This window comes from Lethenteron reissneri, chromosome 14 (genome assembly GCF_015708825.2).
Source record: "Lethenteron reissneri isolate LAM-NWPU_2019-01 chromosome 14, ASM1570882v1, whole genome shotgun sequence".
NCBI classification, from domain to species: Eukaryota; Metazoa; Chordata; class Hyperoartia; order Petromyzontiformes; family Petromyzontidae; genus Lethenteron; species Lethenteron reissneri.
The window spans coordinates 9,488,397-9,503,995 of NC_083792.1; the positions used below are offsets into that span (position 1 = coordinate 9,488,397).

The 15,599-nt window shown below is 44.0% G+C and overlaps 2 protein-coding genes across 3 annotated transcripts in view; both read left to right on the forward strand.

Moving 5' to 3' along the window:
• The first annotated feature begins 885 nt into the window (after window positions 1-885).
• LOC133342190 (uncharacterized) lies at window positions 886-11,427 on the forward strand. Its single transcript, XM_061551161.1, has 12 exons — window positions 886-1,123; window positions 2,075-2,251; window positions 2,884-2,989; window positions 3,828-3,989; window positions 5,297-5,648; window positions 6,100-6,222; window positions 7,109-7,296; window positions 7,906-8,102; window positions 8,552-8,643; window positions 8,832-8,886; window positions 9,722-9,819; window positions 10,445-11,427. Exons 1-12 carry the CDS (start codon window positions 1,062-1,064, stop codon window positions 10,672-10,674), a joined length of 1,842 nt encoding a protein of 613 aa, XP_061407145.1. The 5' UTR covers window positions 886-1,061; the 3' UTR covers window positions 10,675-11,427.
• Window positions 11,428-12,381: 954 nt separating this feature from the next.
• Window positions 12,382-15,599, forward strand: part of POMT2 (protein O-mannosyltransferase 2) — a 45,008-nt gene continuing 41,790 nt past the window's right edge. The window contains exon 1 of one of the 2 annotated variants that reach the window (XM_061551491.1): window positions 12,382-12,859. In XM_061551491.1, the coding sequence (XP_061407475.1) occupies window positions 12,474-12,859 (386 nt within the window). In that variant the 5' untranslated portion in view covers window positions 12,382-12,473. Of the gene's footprint in view, window positions 12,860-13,579; window positions 13,760-15,599 lie in introns of those variants that run through there. The other variant, XM_061551492.1, reaches the window with a different exon arrangement.

Sequence of the window (15,599 nt, forward strand, 5' to 3'; positions counted from 1 at the left end):
GCATTGCAATGCGTTAAGCCGTGAATGAACCACAGTGCCACCATAAAATAGAATGACTATCAGATTCATCAGAGCCCTATAGCAGTCCTGGACCAATGTTTTATAACAGCCGCATTGGTTTACATAGGTAAATCCCAGAGGTGTGGACTCGAGTCATGTGACTTGGACTCGAGTCAGACTCGAGTCATGAATTTGATGACTTCAGATTCGACTTGGACTTGCATAACAATGACTTTGTCCCACCTCTGGTAAATCCTGAAACACTTTATTGTACCGGATGCTACTTTCGAAGCCCAATGCTGATGGGTTGCCTGGTGGAAATGTCGCTTCAGGTTGGTCATAGATTCATGGAAAATTTAGTTTCGTGTGAAAATTATACGCAACACGTACAAAGCATTGGGAGCATTGTACACTTGGGTTCTGATAATCTAGGCTATTATTATATATGCTCTTTGGGTCTTACGGAAAAGTCACGTAGATATTATTATCTAGTTTAATACGTTGTTTCGGAGAGCTCGAGCGTGATTGCGTGAATTTGAAATCTGATAAGGCAGGTATTTCCAGCCAATTGTTGTGCAACCTGTAGCTCTTTTTTGGTGTAATATTTACACAAAGTGTCACATGTTAACGATGAATGGATAAATTAGGCACACTTGGCGTCCATTGTTAAGCCACGCGCGTGAATTAAACAACTGAAGTCTGATCAAGTTTTCAGAACCCAGAGAAATTAAGCCACTTTTGACAAACTGAAGTTGAATATCTATTTCGCCTCTGCTCATTTGAAACACAATGAAAACCGCGACATCTGTGTCCTACCCGGCGAGTCCCCTTGTCAGACAGAAGCAATGAGGAAAAAATTTGCATAGCAACGTTCTGATTCGCGAATTGGAAGAGACCGCTCCAGCCAATGGGAGCGCGCGAGAGGTTATTTGGCGCGAAATCTCATTTTCGCAAGTTCAGCGGTGGCGCATCAGTTCCGCATGTGCGTCGTGTTTATTATTATTAATATTCTTCTTGTTGTTTAAACTCAGAATTTGCTACCGCTAACTTCGCTCGCGAACATGGGGAAGCTCGAAATCTACGTCCTGTGGAATCTGAAGGATCCGCCCAGGCAAGCCATCAGGTCGGTAGTACACGTTGGTTACATTGGGGGCCACTGGGATTCGTTTTCCCGCGTTTTTTTGTATGAAGACGATTGCGATTTGCTGTTTATACTGCAGTTTGTATTATATATTGTAGTTTGTATTATATACTATATATGAACGTGATGGCCCTTTGTCCCTCGAGGCTTCCCGTTCTAATGGATTGTTTGACCATACTTCACCACGCTGGTTAGTGCGGCTTTTGTGAATGAGGAGTCTGGAATCGCTTCAGATATCGTTCGCCACTGATTATGAGCCGTGGTCTGGAATCTTATACCTTTGGGTTTTGCGGGTCTATAGCACAATTTCCTAATCATTATGCCACCGCTTAACCCCATCTATAGTATCAACATGGCCTGCGAAATTATAGGATGAGGCTCCGACGGATTTAGAATTCCCCGGGGTAAATGTATGTACTGTACATGTTGAACTTCTTTAGCACCCTACGTCGGTGGTGTGGGGGAAGGACAACAAACTAAATGTCCCCCACCTGCCCCGTGTCTACGGGCCCTGTTATATGACCAGCCTTAGAACCAGGAGAGGTCCCACTTAACAGTGCTTTGTCAAGGGAGATTTGAGTCCCAAAAGGTATACAATACTAACGTGGTACAGCATAAACCCTATAATAATTAATAAACAGGTTGCTAAAGAAATTAGCACGTGAATAAAGAAAATGTCTTGTCACGCCACGGATATAAAACTATTTAATATAATCAACCTGGTTTTTTTACACGTCCACTGGGACCTACTGTGATTGCATGGCGAGATCATGGAGAAATATGGCCGTGGATAGACCATGGCTGATGATAACAATAGGGGGAATACTTATTGTACATTGAACACGCCAATTACAATAATAGTTTTCGCCACGTACCGGTGGCCTTGTGTGACCTTTATAAGTTGCGTGTTTCTACCACTTATGTTGGGTGCAGCAAGTCGGACCGTCTTTGCTTTTCGCTGGCCGTGCCACTGCCCCTGCCCGCTCACCTGGTGGTGTTCACGCGGGGAGCGTGGGGCGCCTACTCGGCAGGCAGCTTCGTGAGTGCAGAGATGAGGGTGCCTGGAGCCGTCAAAACACAGCCCCTGGGCACCTTGTCTGCAGAGAACAGGTGAGAGAGAGAGGGTTCCCACAACAACAGCCTAACGAATGGATACGTGTGCTGTGGTTTTGGGGGCTGCTGAGCAACGAAGCGATCAAGCATCATTGAGACGTAAATGGATCGGAATGTGTTGTGGGCAGCAGATGATAGTTTATCAAAATTCCTTCTTAGATCACGCTTCATTGCTCCCCATGTCTCTGTTCTCCCAGCTTTACCAATTTGCACTGACTAGCATAATTTATTTTCTCATTAATACGTGGAGTCATTGCGTGAATCGGATTTCTTGTGGGAAAAAAACTTCCATTCAATGACCAACTTGTGTATATATAAAGTACTTCCCAGTTGAATAAATATAAATTAAAGCAATAAAAAAAGTGGTACAGATGGAGAGCAGTGCATAAAAATCATTATTGCACCGATCCTGTATTTACACACCGCCATTTATGTCCTTGATTTAATCACCACGCACTGACCAGTGTGTGAAGTATGGAAAATAATCCGCTACAGCCCAAACAGCATGGAAAGGGGGCCCCTCATCGTCTATCAGTAAAGATTTATAAAAATATCTATATGTGTTCATAGACTCTGATGCACTGATGGCGTGGTAAGCTTATTTTTAATTCCCCTTGTTCTATGCTCAGGAGTCTGGTGTGGGAGGGCGAGTGGACGGACGAATTTTTGGAGGCTGCTGAAACGCAGGCTGAATTCGGACAATTCGCAAAACTGGTGCTCACCGTGGATGGACGGGTACGTCCGCGCTGGTCATCTTGCCCGTGGGCGATGTGGGGTTTGTGTATCGTGCAGAGAATTGCTACAGCATGGGTCTTTGCGATTGTGCTCTACAACTTTGTTTTTGGGTTATACCACGTGTTGTCTGGCATGAAGTCTGACTATGCTCCATTTGCTGTAAGCTTTTGTCCGTTCATAAAGTTCCCAAAGAAGCTTAGGGTTAGGGTTGGACATAATACCAGACAACACGCTTTACAACCCGAAAACACAATGCAAAGGACAATTAAATTTGTTATTGTAAAAAAATAGTTTTTGGTGTCTTCTTGCAGTGTTTTATTGCACACCCCTGTACTTGTAGTAAACAAATCATTTGGTGATGCTGCATTGGCGGTGGTGCACAAGCACAAATAAAAAAACACATTCGTCAATACCACTGCCTTTAATAATATCACTGACTTAAAAGGAAAAATATATAGTTGGAGACGTTTTGTGCAATGTCCCTTCTTCATGGAACATAGGCTAGAGAGATTCAGTGGATAATGAGAGCTAGAGACTGCACTTGACACCTTGGGGTCTGATGAGAATAATATATTTTTTTTTTATTCCTGATGACCAGTTTTTAAATTGGCATATGAATAGTTACCTATACAATCCACCAATTGTACAGAAGTACAGTACAACACTTGATTTACCCCACTCCCCTCTGCTATTCACTGCAGCCTATAGCATCTTCTATGCATCAACTGATGAAATCTGGTTCATTAAGGGTGATTTGTTCATGTTGCTTTACGTGTAGCAATATATCAATGACTCATGTTCTGGTTCAAATGAAGGAACTGATAATTTTTTTCTGTAGGTGGTGAACAAGAGGCAGGGCCTAGGCGGGTGCAAGAGGAGTTCCACAGCGTCCCTTCGCTCGTTCTTCATGTCAGTGGGTGGCCAAACTTCCATAGAGAGAGAATCGGCCGAAGACCCTTCAGAAGCTGAGGTCTCTTCACCCGTTGAGGTTTCTCCAAAGGTTTGTCTGAAACATTCTTGTTGATTTGCCTTTCAGGTTTGATCTCGAAATTTTAGCAGATGGAAATGTATTTTTTCTTTTTAGGGAATGTTTGATTGAAATTTAATTCGCCTAATAACAACTTATTTGTATCACAATGCGCCTTTATTTTGTAGTCATTCCCTTTGGAAGCTAATATTGGTTGGATTTTATTAAATTCTACTTTGTATAAGGAATGCAGTGGCTGAACACATTCATTTTTGGTCTTGGCTTATTTTAGCGGGAACACTACAAATTCTAATGTATATTAGGTTTGTAATAGTTAACTTTCCCTTTGTTGACTCCATTATCCTACATGTAACATAAGTGCATCATTTTCATATACCTTGCATACATCATCAGTCAATTCTCATGCTATTCTATGCATGGTTTTTGTTGAAATAATTATCATACACATATATGACATGTACAATTATTTTACCAATCCACTGCTGGATAATGGCATTTGCTGTCCACCACTTTGTTCCCCATTTGGCTATGGCAACTTGATGTGTGCTGTGAATGGTGGTCACCCATTCAAGCACTATTCAGGCTCAACCCTGCTCGGTTTCTGATGTACAACAAGTTTAGCCACATTCCTGGTGATTTTGTCAAGGTAAAATTGACAAGCAATTGAGAGATTACTTGCAAATCACCTTATTTTGGACGCCATATGGCAATTATCATCCACGACTGGTTGGCTAATGCCCAGTTGCTGGCCAGTGCTGCATTCACTGTATGCCTCGCAGGGACAACTTCCAGGAGGGGTTCCCTGCCGCGGGGTGCATCGACTAAATATATACACACACTTCTTTTTTACGTGGTGGTTTAGTTACTGCAGCTCCATACTATTAACATTCCTTCCCTTTATTAATGCTACCCCTATCCCCTCCCTTTGATGCTGCTAATCCTGCATAATGCACGGGCATAATATGACTTTGAAACCCCCCGCCCACCTCCTACGCATTTCACAAGTAGTACTAATCTCATATCTGCATTTCCCATAAATATGCTAAATTCCTCTTGATATGCAAATTATTTTGTCAAGGCGCTCTTCCCCCTCCAACCCAGCTTAAATAGACGCTGTCTTCCCGACAGACCTGTTCTTCACCTGAGGACGGCTGCTTGCGTTGTGGCCGAAACGTCGTGAGAATAATTTTATTATGTTTTCTTTTTATTATTTTATTATTTCCCTTCTACGTGACTTTACCGAAAGAACCAAGAAGATGAATCCCTGCAGTCACGAAAGCTTTAAATCGAAATTTACACACTTCTTTCTCAACGTGTAGGTCTCCATTTTGGCGACAAAGGTGGAGTCTATGAAGGGGAATCACAGGCAGCGCAAGCGCAGTCACCAGTCCACAGAAGATGGCCCTGACACGCCTCCAGGCAGCCTCCCCATCGCCAAGCAGTCGCGCATCTGTCGCAAGCTGCACCAGGCGGGCAGCCCCGTGAGCTCCACGCCCGGCGAGACCTTCTGCTCCACGAGTGCCAGCCCCGGTGATTCCCCCGGCTTCGGCAGCACAACTCCCGAGGGGAGTTTTGAGAAGAGCGTCAAAGACGCAAGGGATGAGAAGAAGCCAGCGGGCAAGAGCGTCAAGAAAATGGCCCAGCAGCTTCAAAAGAAAAGCGAAGAAAATGGTCGGTAAACGAGTGTCGTGTATTTGATTTTTAAACGGATTTGCAAGTCCAGTGGTGCAGAGATGCATACTGCCAGAGTAATTTTTGCTGTGGCGATGCGAGAATGGTCTAGTAGGATATATTTTAAAGACCTTCTAGTAGAAGTATGAACCTGTTTCCTGTAGCATAACTAACTTGCGAAAAATGAAATTTGTTTCAAGTGCTGTTTGTTCATTAACTGCTTTTGTACTGTATCATACTGCCATTACTACGGTGGATTGTGCTGAAACTTTTATTCCGTTGTCAAAAAAATATATAAGTAAAACGATTTAGAATTGCAAGTGATGACCGAATAATTTCTCTTAGAACCATTTGTAGAGATGAGCAAAGCGCTTTGGTCTTTGTGCACGTTTGTATTTCCCACGTGTGATTTGACGGAGCGCTGCCATGCCATGCCCTCACTCCACTGCAGCCCTGCCGAGCGCACGCTGGGGCCACAGCCTGTGCCTCATCGACCCACAAACAGTCATCCTCATTGGAGGACAGGGCCACCGCATGACTTTTTGCAAGGACCCCATTTGGAAATTGCACATTGGTAAGGACTGTAATTCATGTTAAGAGCACCTACGTTTGTGTACATTTTACCTTTGTGATGGATTTGTATGGATCACATGTTTTTTTCACATTTTATACACCCAAACTTGTTGTATGACTTTGTTGCAAGTTTCATTTTTGAACATTTTGATTTATATTTCTGTTTTCATTGTAGTTGTCCGAGGGTTTTAGGTTGGGTATGCAGCTGTTTTTTTTGTTTCTTCCGAATTGTCTAATTCTGTTATCCTTTTATTGTTCTCCCTGTTTCCCTTTGAAATGGTTTTTTGTCGTGCACTTTGAGATACTTCTCAGTTTAAGTACTAAATTTTAATTTTCATCCTAGGGACAGCAAAAATGTGGTTTGATGTTTTTCTATTTTTAAGATTGGTCCTGATTCAGTAATTGTTTTGAACAGAGTAGTTGGGTAATAAGGAGAACCAAATTCCAATGGCTCATTCTGACATAAAATAATCATGTCTGCCTTATGCATTTCAACTTAGGTTGAAAGCCTTAACTCTGTCTGCCTGTACCCATCTACATTAGGGAGTGACTAACCGATGTATTTAACCTGTGTGTTCTCTCTTATCACTTGTTCCTTTATTGAAACTTATCCACTTTTGTTAAAATAAATTATAAAATTTTTCCATTTAAAGTTTTCGTGACTGCAGGAATATAATGTTTTATTTTTATTATTTATTATTTATTATTTTCCTTCTACGTGACTTTACCGAAAGAACCAAGACGATGAAATTATTTAATGTCCATATTTCTGGTCCATGTGTCATAGCAGGTAGTGTGCCTTTATATGTTGTTTTTACTTTAGAGGACAAGCACATCTTGAAGTTACAAAATCCATGCAAATGTACGATTTTTTGTCGTTGTGCTAGAGAATAACTCGTGGTTACCAGCGGAGACGGTTGCCACTGGTAAAACCCCAGAATGCCGTATTGGGCACACAGCTACATTCGACTCGGAGATGCGGCGAATCTACGTTTTTGGAGGCTCCAAAAATGGGAAATGGTTCAGTGACATGCACATCTTGGACATGGCCACATGGAAGTGGCAACTGGTGGAGGTGAGCTCTATGCAGTGTTTGGAATTACATTGGATCGGCATTATCATCGTCACATATATTGTAATAATTATTCATATTTATCATCCTCACCATTGCATCTAATACTTATGAGCCAATTTGTTTTATCCACTGCTGAATTAAGGTATCCCCATGTCGCTATCCCTCATGGTCACGCAGTGTCACAATCCGTCTCGCTTAAAAAAAAAACATGAAGTGATACTCCTTTTATCAGATAAGTTCCTCGGGCACATTCTGTCACATAAGAGATCTTTGAAGCAGGCCTGTCACATCTTTTCTTGGACTACTCTAATACGGCACCCCGAGAGTTTCAAATAGATGTTTTTCTCTCATGACATGACATCAAAAGTTAAATCTGGATAAAATTAGAAAAAAGGCACGTCTCTAAAAATATAATTACTGTGTACAATTGCATTACAAAGCACCCTGCACTCTTGACATTTCATAAGTTCAGTCAAATGGGCTTATAGGACATGGATGCTTTGAGGGCATGTTTCAGAATATGGCACTGGTTAAAAATATAGCTGCTGATGATGAATTGCAATGCTGACCTGTGTGTGTGTCTCCCTCCCCAATCCTGTTTGGAGCCAGGCCAAGGGCAAGGTTCCACCTCTGGCGTACCATAGCAGCACGCTCTTCCGCCATGAGCTGTTTGTGTTTGGAGGCGTTTTCCCACTACCCAACCCACAGCCGGACGGCTGCAGCAACCAACTGTACATCTTCAATCCGCAGCACAGCATCTGGTACCAGCCGATTGTGGTGGGCGACCTTCCCTGCCCTCGATCCGGGTACGCACTTTAAAGCTGATATTGCCGGCAGGCCATTATGAATAAATGAGTGTCAATACACTATCCAGATGAGGGTTTTTCCCATGCTGTGCAGGTCATGAGGAGTTGTTTGACCATATTTTGCACTGGCCAATGCAGTTGGTGAAGGCAACACCGTTGTATAAGCATAGAAAAAACCTAAGAATATAAGCATAGCAGTACAGTAATAGATATTGCAAGACTGACTGCCTTCTGCTGTTCATCATGTTAACCCATTTCAAACTGCATGGTGATCACCTGTCCAAGCACTATCCAAGAATTCTGCTTTGCTTTAACGGTCCGATGAACAGATGCCTTGAAAAAAAAAGTGATTTGGTTATAGAATGAGACTGTAAACAACAAGTTCAATGATGTTCCCATATTGTCATCATTTATAAGCTCAAAAGCTTATTTTGCATGTTATTTATCAGACACTCGATGATCCTCCTGAAAAACAAGCTGGTGATATTCGGTGGTTGGGATGCACCCGTGTGCTTCAGTGACCTGCATGTCCTCGACCTTGGTGAGCGATGGGAGTGTGCATGCTGTGCTGTTTAACATGCTGCCGTGGGGCCAGTGATTTATATTTTCAACCGTGCTAAAATCGGGGGCGGGGTTGGCGTGTTCATTGTTTGTAATGGCTTTTGCTTTAATGAAATCCATGTCGTAACTGGTATTGCTGCCCGTCAAACTTGTATATCATCACTCTAGGGTTTATGGAGTATGCACCCGTGCAAGTCCAGGGAGCCGTGCCTTCTCCAAGATGGTGAGCAATTAAAACGATTTACTGTGAAAGGGTGATGCTGCTGTGCTGTCATGGTTAGTTTATGGTTTGCACACCCGGACTTGCAATCCAGAGATCACCTGTTCGATGCAATCTCCCGGCGGGGCAGTTGAGCCAATGATGCATGTTTCTTAAATGCCCCAGTCCCTATCCACGCAGCGGTATACATGGGTACACCACAATTAGTTGATCGTCAAGTTTTGGTGTCGTGGCCAGTGCGGAAGAGTTGGCCAAAATTTTCCCCTGAAGGGTCTCTAAAGCTCCTTCTTGGTGAGAATGTAATTGTAGTGATGTTCTTTTTTAACGTTGTATTTATGAAAACAAGTACTGTATGATTGAGGTGTAAAGAATTAATTACATTTGATTATAAAGCTTGCAATGCATATATAAACTTGAATGTTTTATTTTATTTTCTATACGGAATGTATTCTTGTATCCTGCAGCCACTAGTGGCCGCTACACTTACCGCAAAAAGTAATTTATGATGAAATCTGGACTCCTTTTAATTACATCAATCATCACATGATCCTGTGGAGAGGGTGTATATCGTTACACCTCTACTGCATTAAAGAAATGTCATTATTTATACCCAAGCTGTTTTGTAAATTGTATCATAGCATTACTACTGCGCACGTTTTTCACGTTTTTCACGTTTGTGCTGTATAGGTCCGATTTGTTTTCAGGTTGTACTACGTGTTGTTTGGCAGGTGTTGTGAAACGTCAGACATCATGCCAAAACAAACATGTGGTAAAATCTGGAACGAGATTTGAGTTGGTTTATAGTAAGTGTAAAACATATACCCCTTTCTATCCTTAGCTGGCATGCATCTGCCCCTGTTTCGGACAACCGTATGATCATTCACGGAGGATATAATGGCCAACGTGCTCTCACGGACACGCACATCTTCAACGTTGGTAAGCAACCTCTCCGTTTATTTATTTAGCATTTCAACCCAAATTTTTGAGCCATGTTTTTGTATAGCAAAGCAGATGTGCTAGAAATCGCATGAATATAGCCCATTGGAAGTTAACTGCACACATGAAGATTTGTTGATGTAAAATACATTCGCACAGTTTTTTGTCGATGTATGCATATATCTTCTATAATTGATATATAATTTACATGGCATTTTGTCAATCCACTGAAGCCCTACCCCTTACCATAGGTCATGGGGGTTTGCACATAGGTATGGGTTAGTGAAGGTCAAGACTTTTCTTGATATAATTTGCCACTGATGTTAGCCATGACTGGAAATCAAACTTAGGTCTTCTTCATAGTGCAGTGTGCTAACCATGTCTTCGCTGTTCCTGGGAATTGATAATTTATGCCTTATTAAAAGTACATGCTATAATGTTCCTTCGGGATACTGCTACGAACTTGATAGAACAAACCAGATAGAATATAAAGCTGAATACAAATGAGATGAAAGTGTAAAGATCCTTGAATCTCGCATTTTGACAATTCATTGCATTGCGGGGGGTGGATTGGAGATTGTTGAATTCTTACACGCCGAGTAATAACTGTGTGTGTGTGCTTCAGATACGAGCGAGTGGACACAGCTCACGAGTGACCCCTTTGGGTCGGTGCCACGTGCTGGCCACTCTATCCTCGCACTGGCGTCTCTGGATGATGCCAAAACGGAAGGAGCGACTGGGGGGCACGAGGCCCTTACCACGCTGCTCGTTTTCGGTGGGGGAGACAATGAGGGGGGCTTCTATAACGATGTGTGTCTCGTGCCGCTAAGAGAGGTCCTGGAAGGCGTAGTGTAGGGATTGGTTCCTGATTTTGTTGTCGATCCGAAAGTGTGATGTCCACCGGAAAGGATGCCGCGTGTTTCAAAACTTGCGTGCATTTCCTCCAGAAAGTTGCGTGATGAATCATCCGACGATGTCACTTTTGTAAGCATGAATACACGTTAATTTATTACAATGTCAATAACCCCAATATCTGAAAAAATATCCGAAATTGTCCTTAATCTGAAATTCCTCCCTATTATATAGGAATTGGGCAGAACTGCTACTGTATTCCCTGGATTGTGGTCTGTTTTTTGTACTTTTTAAAAATTTAAGCAAAAGTTGGCAGTGCATCTTTTCCAATAGTGCTGTGTGACCAGATTTGCATCACGATTGACAATGGCCAGGCACACGTTTGTGGTGCGTCTTACCTTCTGGATCGTCTTATAATCTGAAGAATATGATCATCTTGTCTCGCTCCTGTTGTTCTTTCCAGGTTAAATACTTACATCCATCTGAATGCCGCATTGAGTTATGTCTACAAGGCCCCTAAACGTTGTGCTGGCATTGCCATTCAGCCTTGCAGGAATACTCGCCGATTTTCGCCATGTGCTGTTGTGGTGGTATATTCATGGCTTCTCAAAAGCCACTCTACCTTAAATATTGATGTTAAGATAGTCCAGATTCTAGTTTAAAATATGACATTAATTAGCAACCTTGCATTTTAAATGTTTTCAGGTGTAAATGTGTCTCCTGTTGCATTCTGCTTTATTGTGTGTGTGTGGCATTGGAAGCGTTTTGTCATTTTTTATTGCAGAATTATATCGTTTTCGTGTTTAAATAAATGTGTACATTTCTTGAATAAAAGCAATTGAATAAAGCATTAAATATCGCACGTAATTTTATTTTGCACATCCGGGTACCCCCTTTGTGTTTTTGTAGTCCAGTGTATTGTGACAGTTGTCCAGTAACAACATGCATTACTTTAAAAGGCAACCAACACTAAAGTTCATTTAAGGTTTAATTAATTTGGCCACATACTCTGGCTTGGAAAATAACTTAATGTCAGGGGACTGCTTGTGTGAAACCAATGTTTCTGAAATGATGCCACTAAGGGCCAAGTGGATTATTGGATGTGTAAAGCAAAAAAAGATTATTTTACGTTCAGACGCGTGAAGAAATCTGAAGTACAGTATAATTCTCCACGACGCTCATTCTGTCGCAAAAGTATACATACGATGCATTGCTAATCTGCACGTTCTCATGTATTCAAGTGTCACGAATGCTGTATTTGTTTCTTTGTGTCACGGATTTCAACAACTTGTTGATGTACGCCATTTGTTTTAACCAAACCTAATTCACGACGGATCTATTATACAAGTCTGAATTATATTCTCGCGGACGGTGCAATACGTTCAGGGCACGAAATGCCAATAAAGTTTACTTCGCCACGACGAGAGGGCTTCCTGAGAGATCGTGTAGCTAAGGAGCATTCACTGCAGTTGTTTAACAAAATAAATAACACGGGAGAGCAGATCATCCTTGTCGTGGCGCGTGTTGTTGAAACTGGTGCGTTTAATTGTAATATTGTGGTCGAAGCGACGTTAATAATGATTGATTTCTGGCAGGGACACCACCCAACCCCTTGACTTTTGAAACTTTTTTGTAAAGTCGAAGAGCCGCGCTGACGTCACCTCCACGACAGCTGTGAGAGTTCAAAGACCCCCCCCCCCCCATCTGTTCAGTACACGAACGTCCATTCGGAATGTGGTTCTCCCAGATCTCCAACACCACCACTGCTGCTACCACCACCAGCAGCACCACAGTCCTGCCCCATGCGAAAAGACGCGAGGGGGCCCATTCTTGAATGCTCTTTCGCTTCCACGATGAGCAAGCAAGGAGACGCTTTGGTCCGTCGGCGTAAAGCGTTGAGCGATCCGGCGACTCCGACTGCTGCGGAGGCGGCGGCTTCCCCGCATCTCAACGGCGGTGGTGGTGGCGAACCCGAGCGAGTGCGCCTCGGACGACGAGAAGGAAGAGGTGGAGGACGAGGTGGAGGGCGAGGGACAGGAGGAGAGGGACCGGGAGAGGCCGGGCCTTGCTCTGGTGCCGAGGGGGGGCAGCGGGTGTCGCCGAGAGAGGCGCGCGTGGTGTCGGCCTGCGTGCTGTTACTTGCCGCGGCCACAAGGTTCTATCGCCTGGACGAGCCAGACCATGTGTGGTGGGTGTGCGGACACATCATCACACATCATCATCACACACGTACAGCAGTGTGTGTGTGACACATCATCATCATACACATCATCATCACACGTACAGCAGTGTGTGTGTGTGTGCACTGTGCAGTATCACGCACTGTCAAGGGTAACTGAAGTCGCCTGCGCACTGTAAACCAGAGCGCACTGTAAATTCACACGTGTGTGTGCAGACTGTAAGCGAGCACGCACTGTAAATTCACACGTGTGTCTGTGCGCACGCGCACTGTAAATTCACACGTGTGTGCACGCAGACTGTAAGCGAGCGCGCACTGTAAATTAACACGTGTGTCTGTGCACACGCACTGTAAGCACGCGCACTGTAAATTCACACGTGTGTTTGTGCACACGCACTGTAAGCGAGCACGCACTGTAAATTCGCACGTGCTCAGTGTGTGTGTGTGTGCACGCGCGCTGTGAGCACGCGCTCTGCCGCACGTGCGCAGGCGAACGCGCAGACAACAACGACGACTTCTCCACCCCCCGTGGGCGTTTATTTTGCAACCTTTGCACGCGAGCGGATACGGTCCCTGCTGCCAGCAAGGGTGGAGGAAAATAAACCGATTTTTTAAAATAGCAAATTTTATCAGGTTATTGGTTTTTATTTCAAAAAACACCCGATTTTGTCGGGAAAAAAAACCATGGTTTTAATCCGGCAAGTCAAGTTGCCGTCAATCGGCGGCGGCGGCAGCAGAGTCATCGGATTCGCTGTCCTCTCTCAGTTCGATCATCTCGACCGCGCCGTCGAAGAAGACGTGAATGTTGCTCTTGATGAAGACGACGACTTTCTCCACCGACTCCACGCTCGGGTGGCTGCTCCTCCTCCTCCTACTCAGCTCGGAGTGAACGAAGGCCGTGGTGGCGATGTACGTGGCGATGCTGGACAGCTCCATTGTGAACTTTTACAGCTCGGGCCACTCGCTGCCATCGGACAGCCCAAGACTCCATCAGGAGTCTCGTGACCTTTGACCATCATCTTGTAGCGGGACGTGTTGTTTGTCTTCTCTCTGGTGGGCGGCTATAATTATAGGGATTAACAGGCAATACTACCGGATTGTGGGCCATCTGAGATGATCTTTTTTTTTATTAAAACCATGAAAAACCCGATGGAAAAAAAACCGCGATGCTGCCAGCCAGCCTTGTCTACAAGCTACACGCGGACTGCTGGGACAAGTGCTGTTAAGCGGACGCCTGTTAAAGCCGATAGATTATACTTTTTGGTTCTTTCGGCAAAGTCACGTAGGTATAAAATAAAATAAATCACGACGTTTCGGGCGCTACACAAGCGTCCCACCTGATGATGGACGCTTGTGTTGCGCTCGAAAACGTCGTGATTTATTTTAATTTCTACCTACGTGACTTTACCGAAAGAACCAAAGAGTATGAATCCCTGCAGTCACGAAAGCTTCAAATCAAGGTTCGGGTATAGTTCAAGCCAATCTGTCCGCTTATAGGCTTCCCAACCCTGATGTTGATCACGCGCCGCACCGGTTATTCGGATCTTCTGCTGCTGCTTCTTGTTGTTCTCGTCGTCGTACGGCTGCTGATGTCGATGCAGAGCAGCGACTTGCAATTTCCACACTCGGGTGGCCAAGCCAAGATAACCGCGAGTGAGCGGAGTGTATCCGCTCTGATCTCCCCCCCTACCCCGTTTTCGTGTTATTCGATTATTGCAACTAATTACTCTACAGGACGTCTGGTAAAAAAACAAACACAAAATTGGCAAGCGGTGGTGTGTACAACAACATTCTTTGGCACGTGCCAGTGACAGGTACCGCAATATCCTGTCGGTACGGTGGTGGCTGAGCCGCATCGAATTCCGGTTGCCGAACGAATACATTATAAAGTTGCCCTCGCAAACCTGTCCACCCCTTATCAGTGCCCTACCTTATTACAGACCAATTCAGACCTTATTGGTCTTCCCGTGCCCTTATAATTCTCAACGTTCATCCGACAAAGTCCCGTATTGAAACGGCTGTCCGCCGTATGGACCTGAAAGACTCAATTTCCCTGTTCAAGAATACGGGTAAACCATATGCCTTAATACGGTATGCACTTATTACACACGAAGTGCTTGCCACAAATGAACCACAATACCTTGCTGATCTCGCCAAGGGGCATAAACCATCACGCACACTCTGGTCAACCTCACAGCAGCGGCTTTTGGCTCGGCCATCGAACAAAGATGGCCACTGGAGCTATGCACTTTTAAATCTAGATTGAAAATGTATTTCATTAGAACAGCTTTTTTGTGTTTCGTTTGTTGCCCTTCCCCTGCACCTCCGATTAGCACGGTTGGCTACGTACGGTTCAGCATTCATACACCATGTAGTGATTGTGAAAGTATGTCACCATGTCTGACACTTAACTGATGCAAAAGAGGTAGTGTTCCCAGGACAGGTCTTAACTATACCGAGTCCTAAGACTCATTTTAAGTGCGTTTGTATGCGGGAGGAAACTGGAGTTTCCGGTGAAAACTCACGCATACCAGAACATAGCAACCAAAGAACGACACAGATAGATTAAATAATCCACAGTCGAGTGAGTTGGGATTCTGATAAAACTCTACGTGATCCACCAATCCAATCCTCCAAAATGATGGAATCAAAGCACCATGCATACACCACAGCAGACACGCATCTATAAGTCTGAGTTGACGTTCCAGAGGCTGAGAACTGTAAAATTAACCACTGGCGAAAAACACTT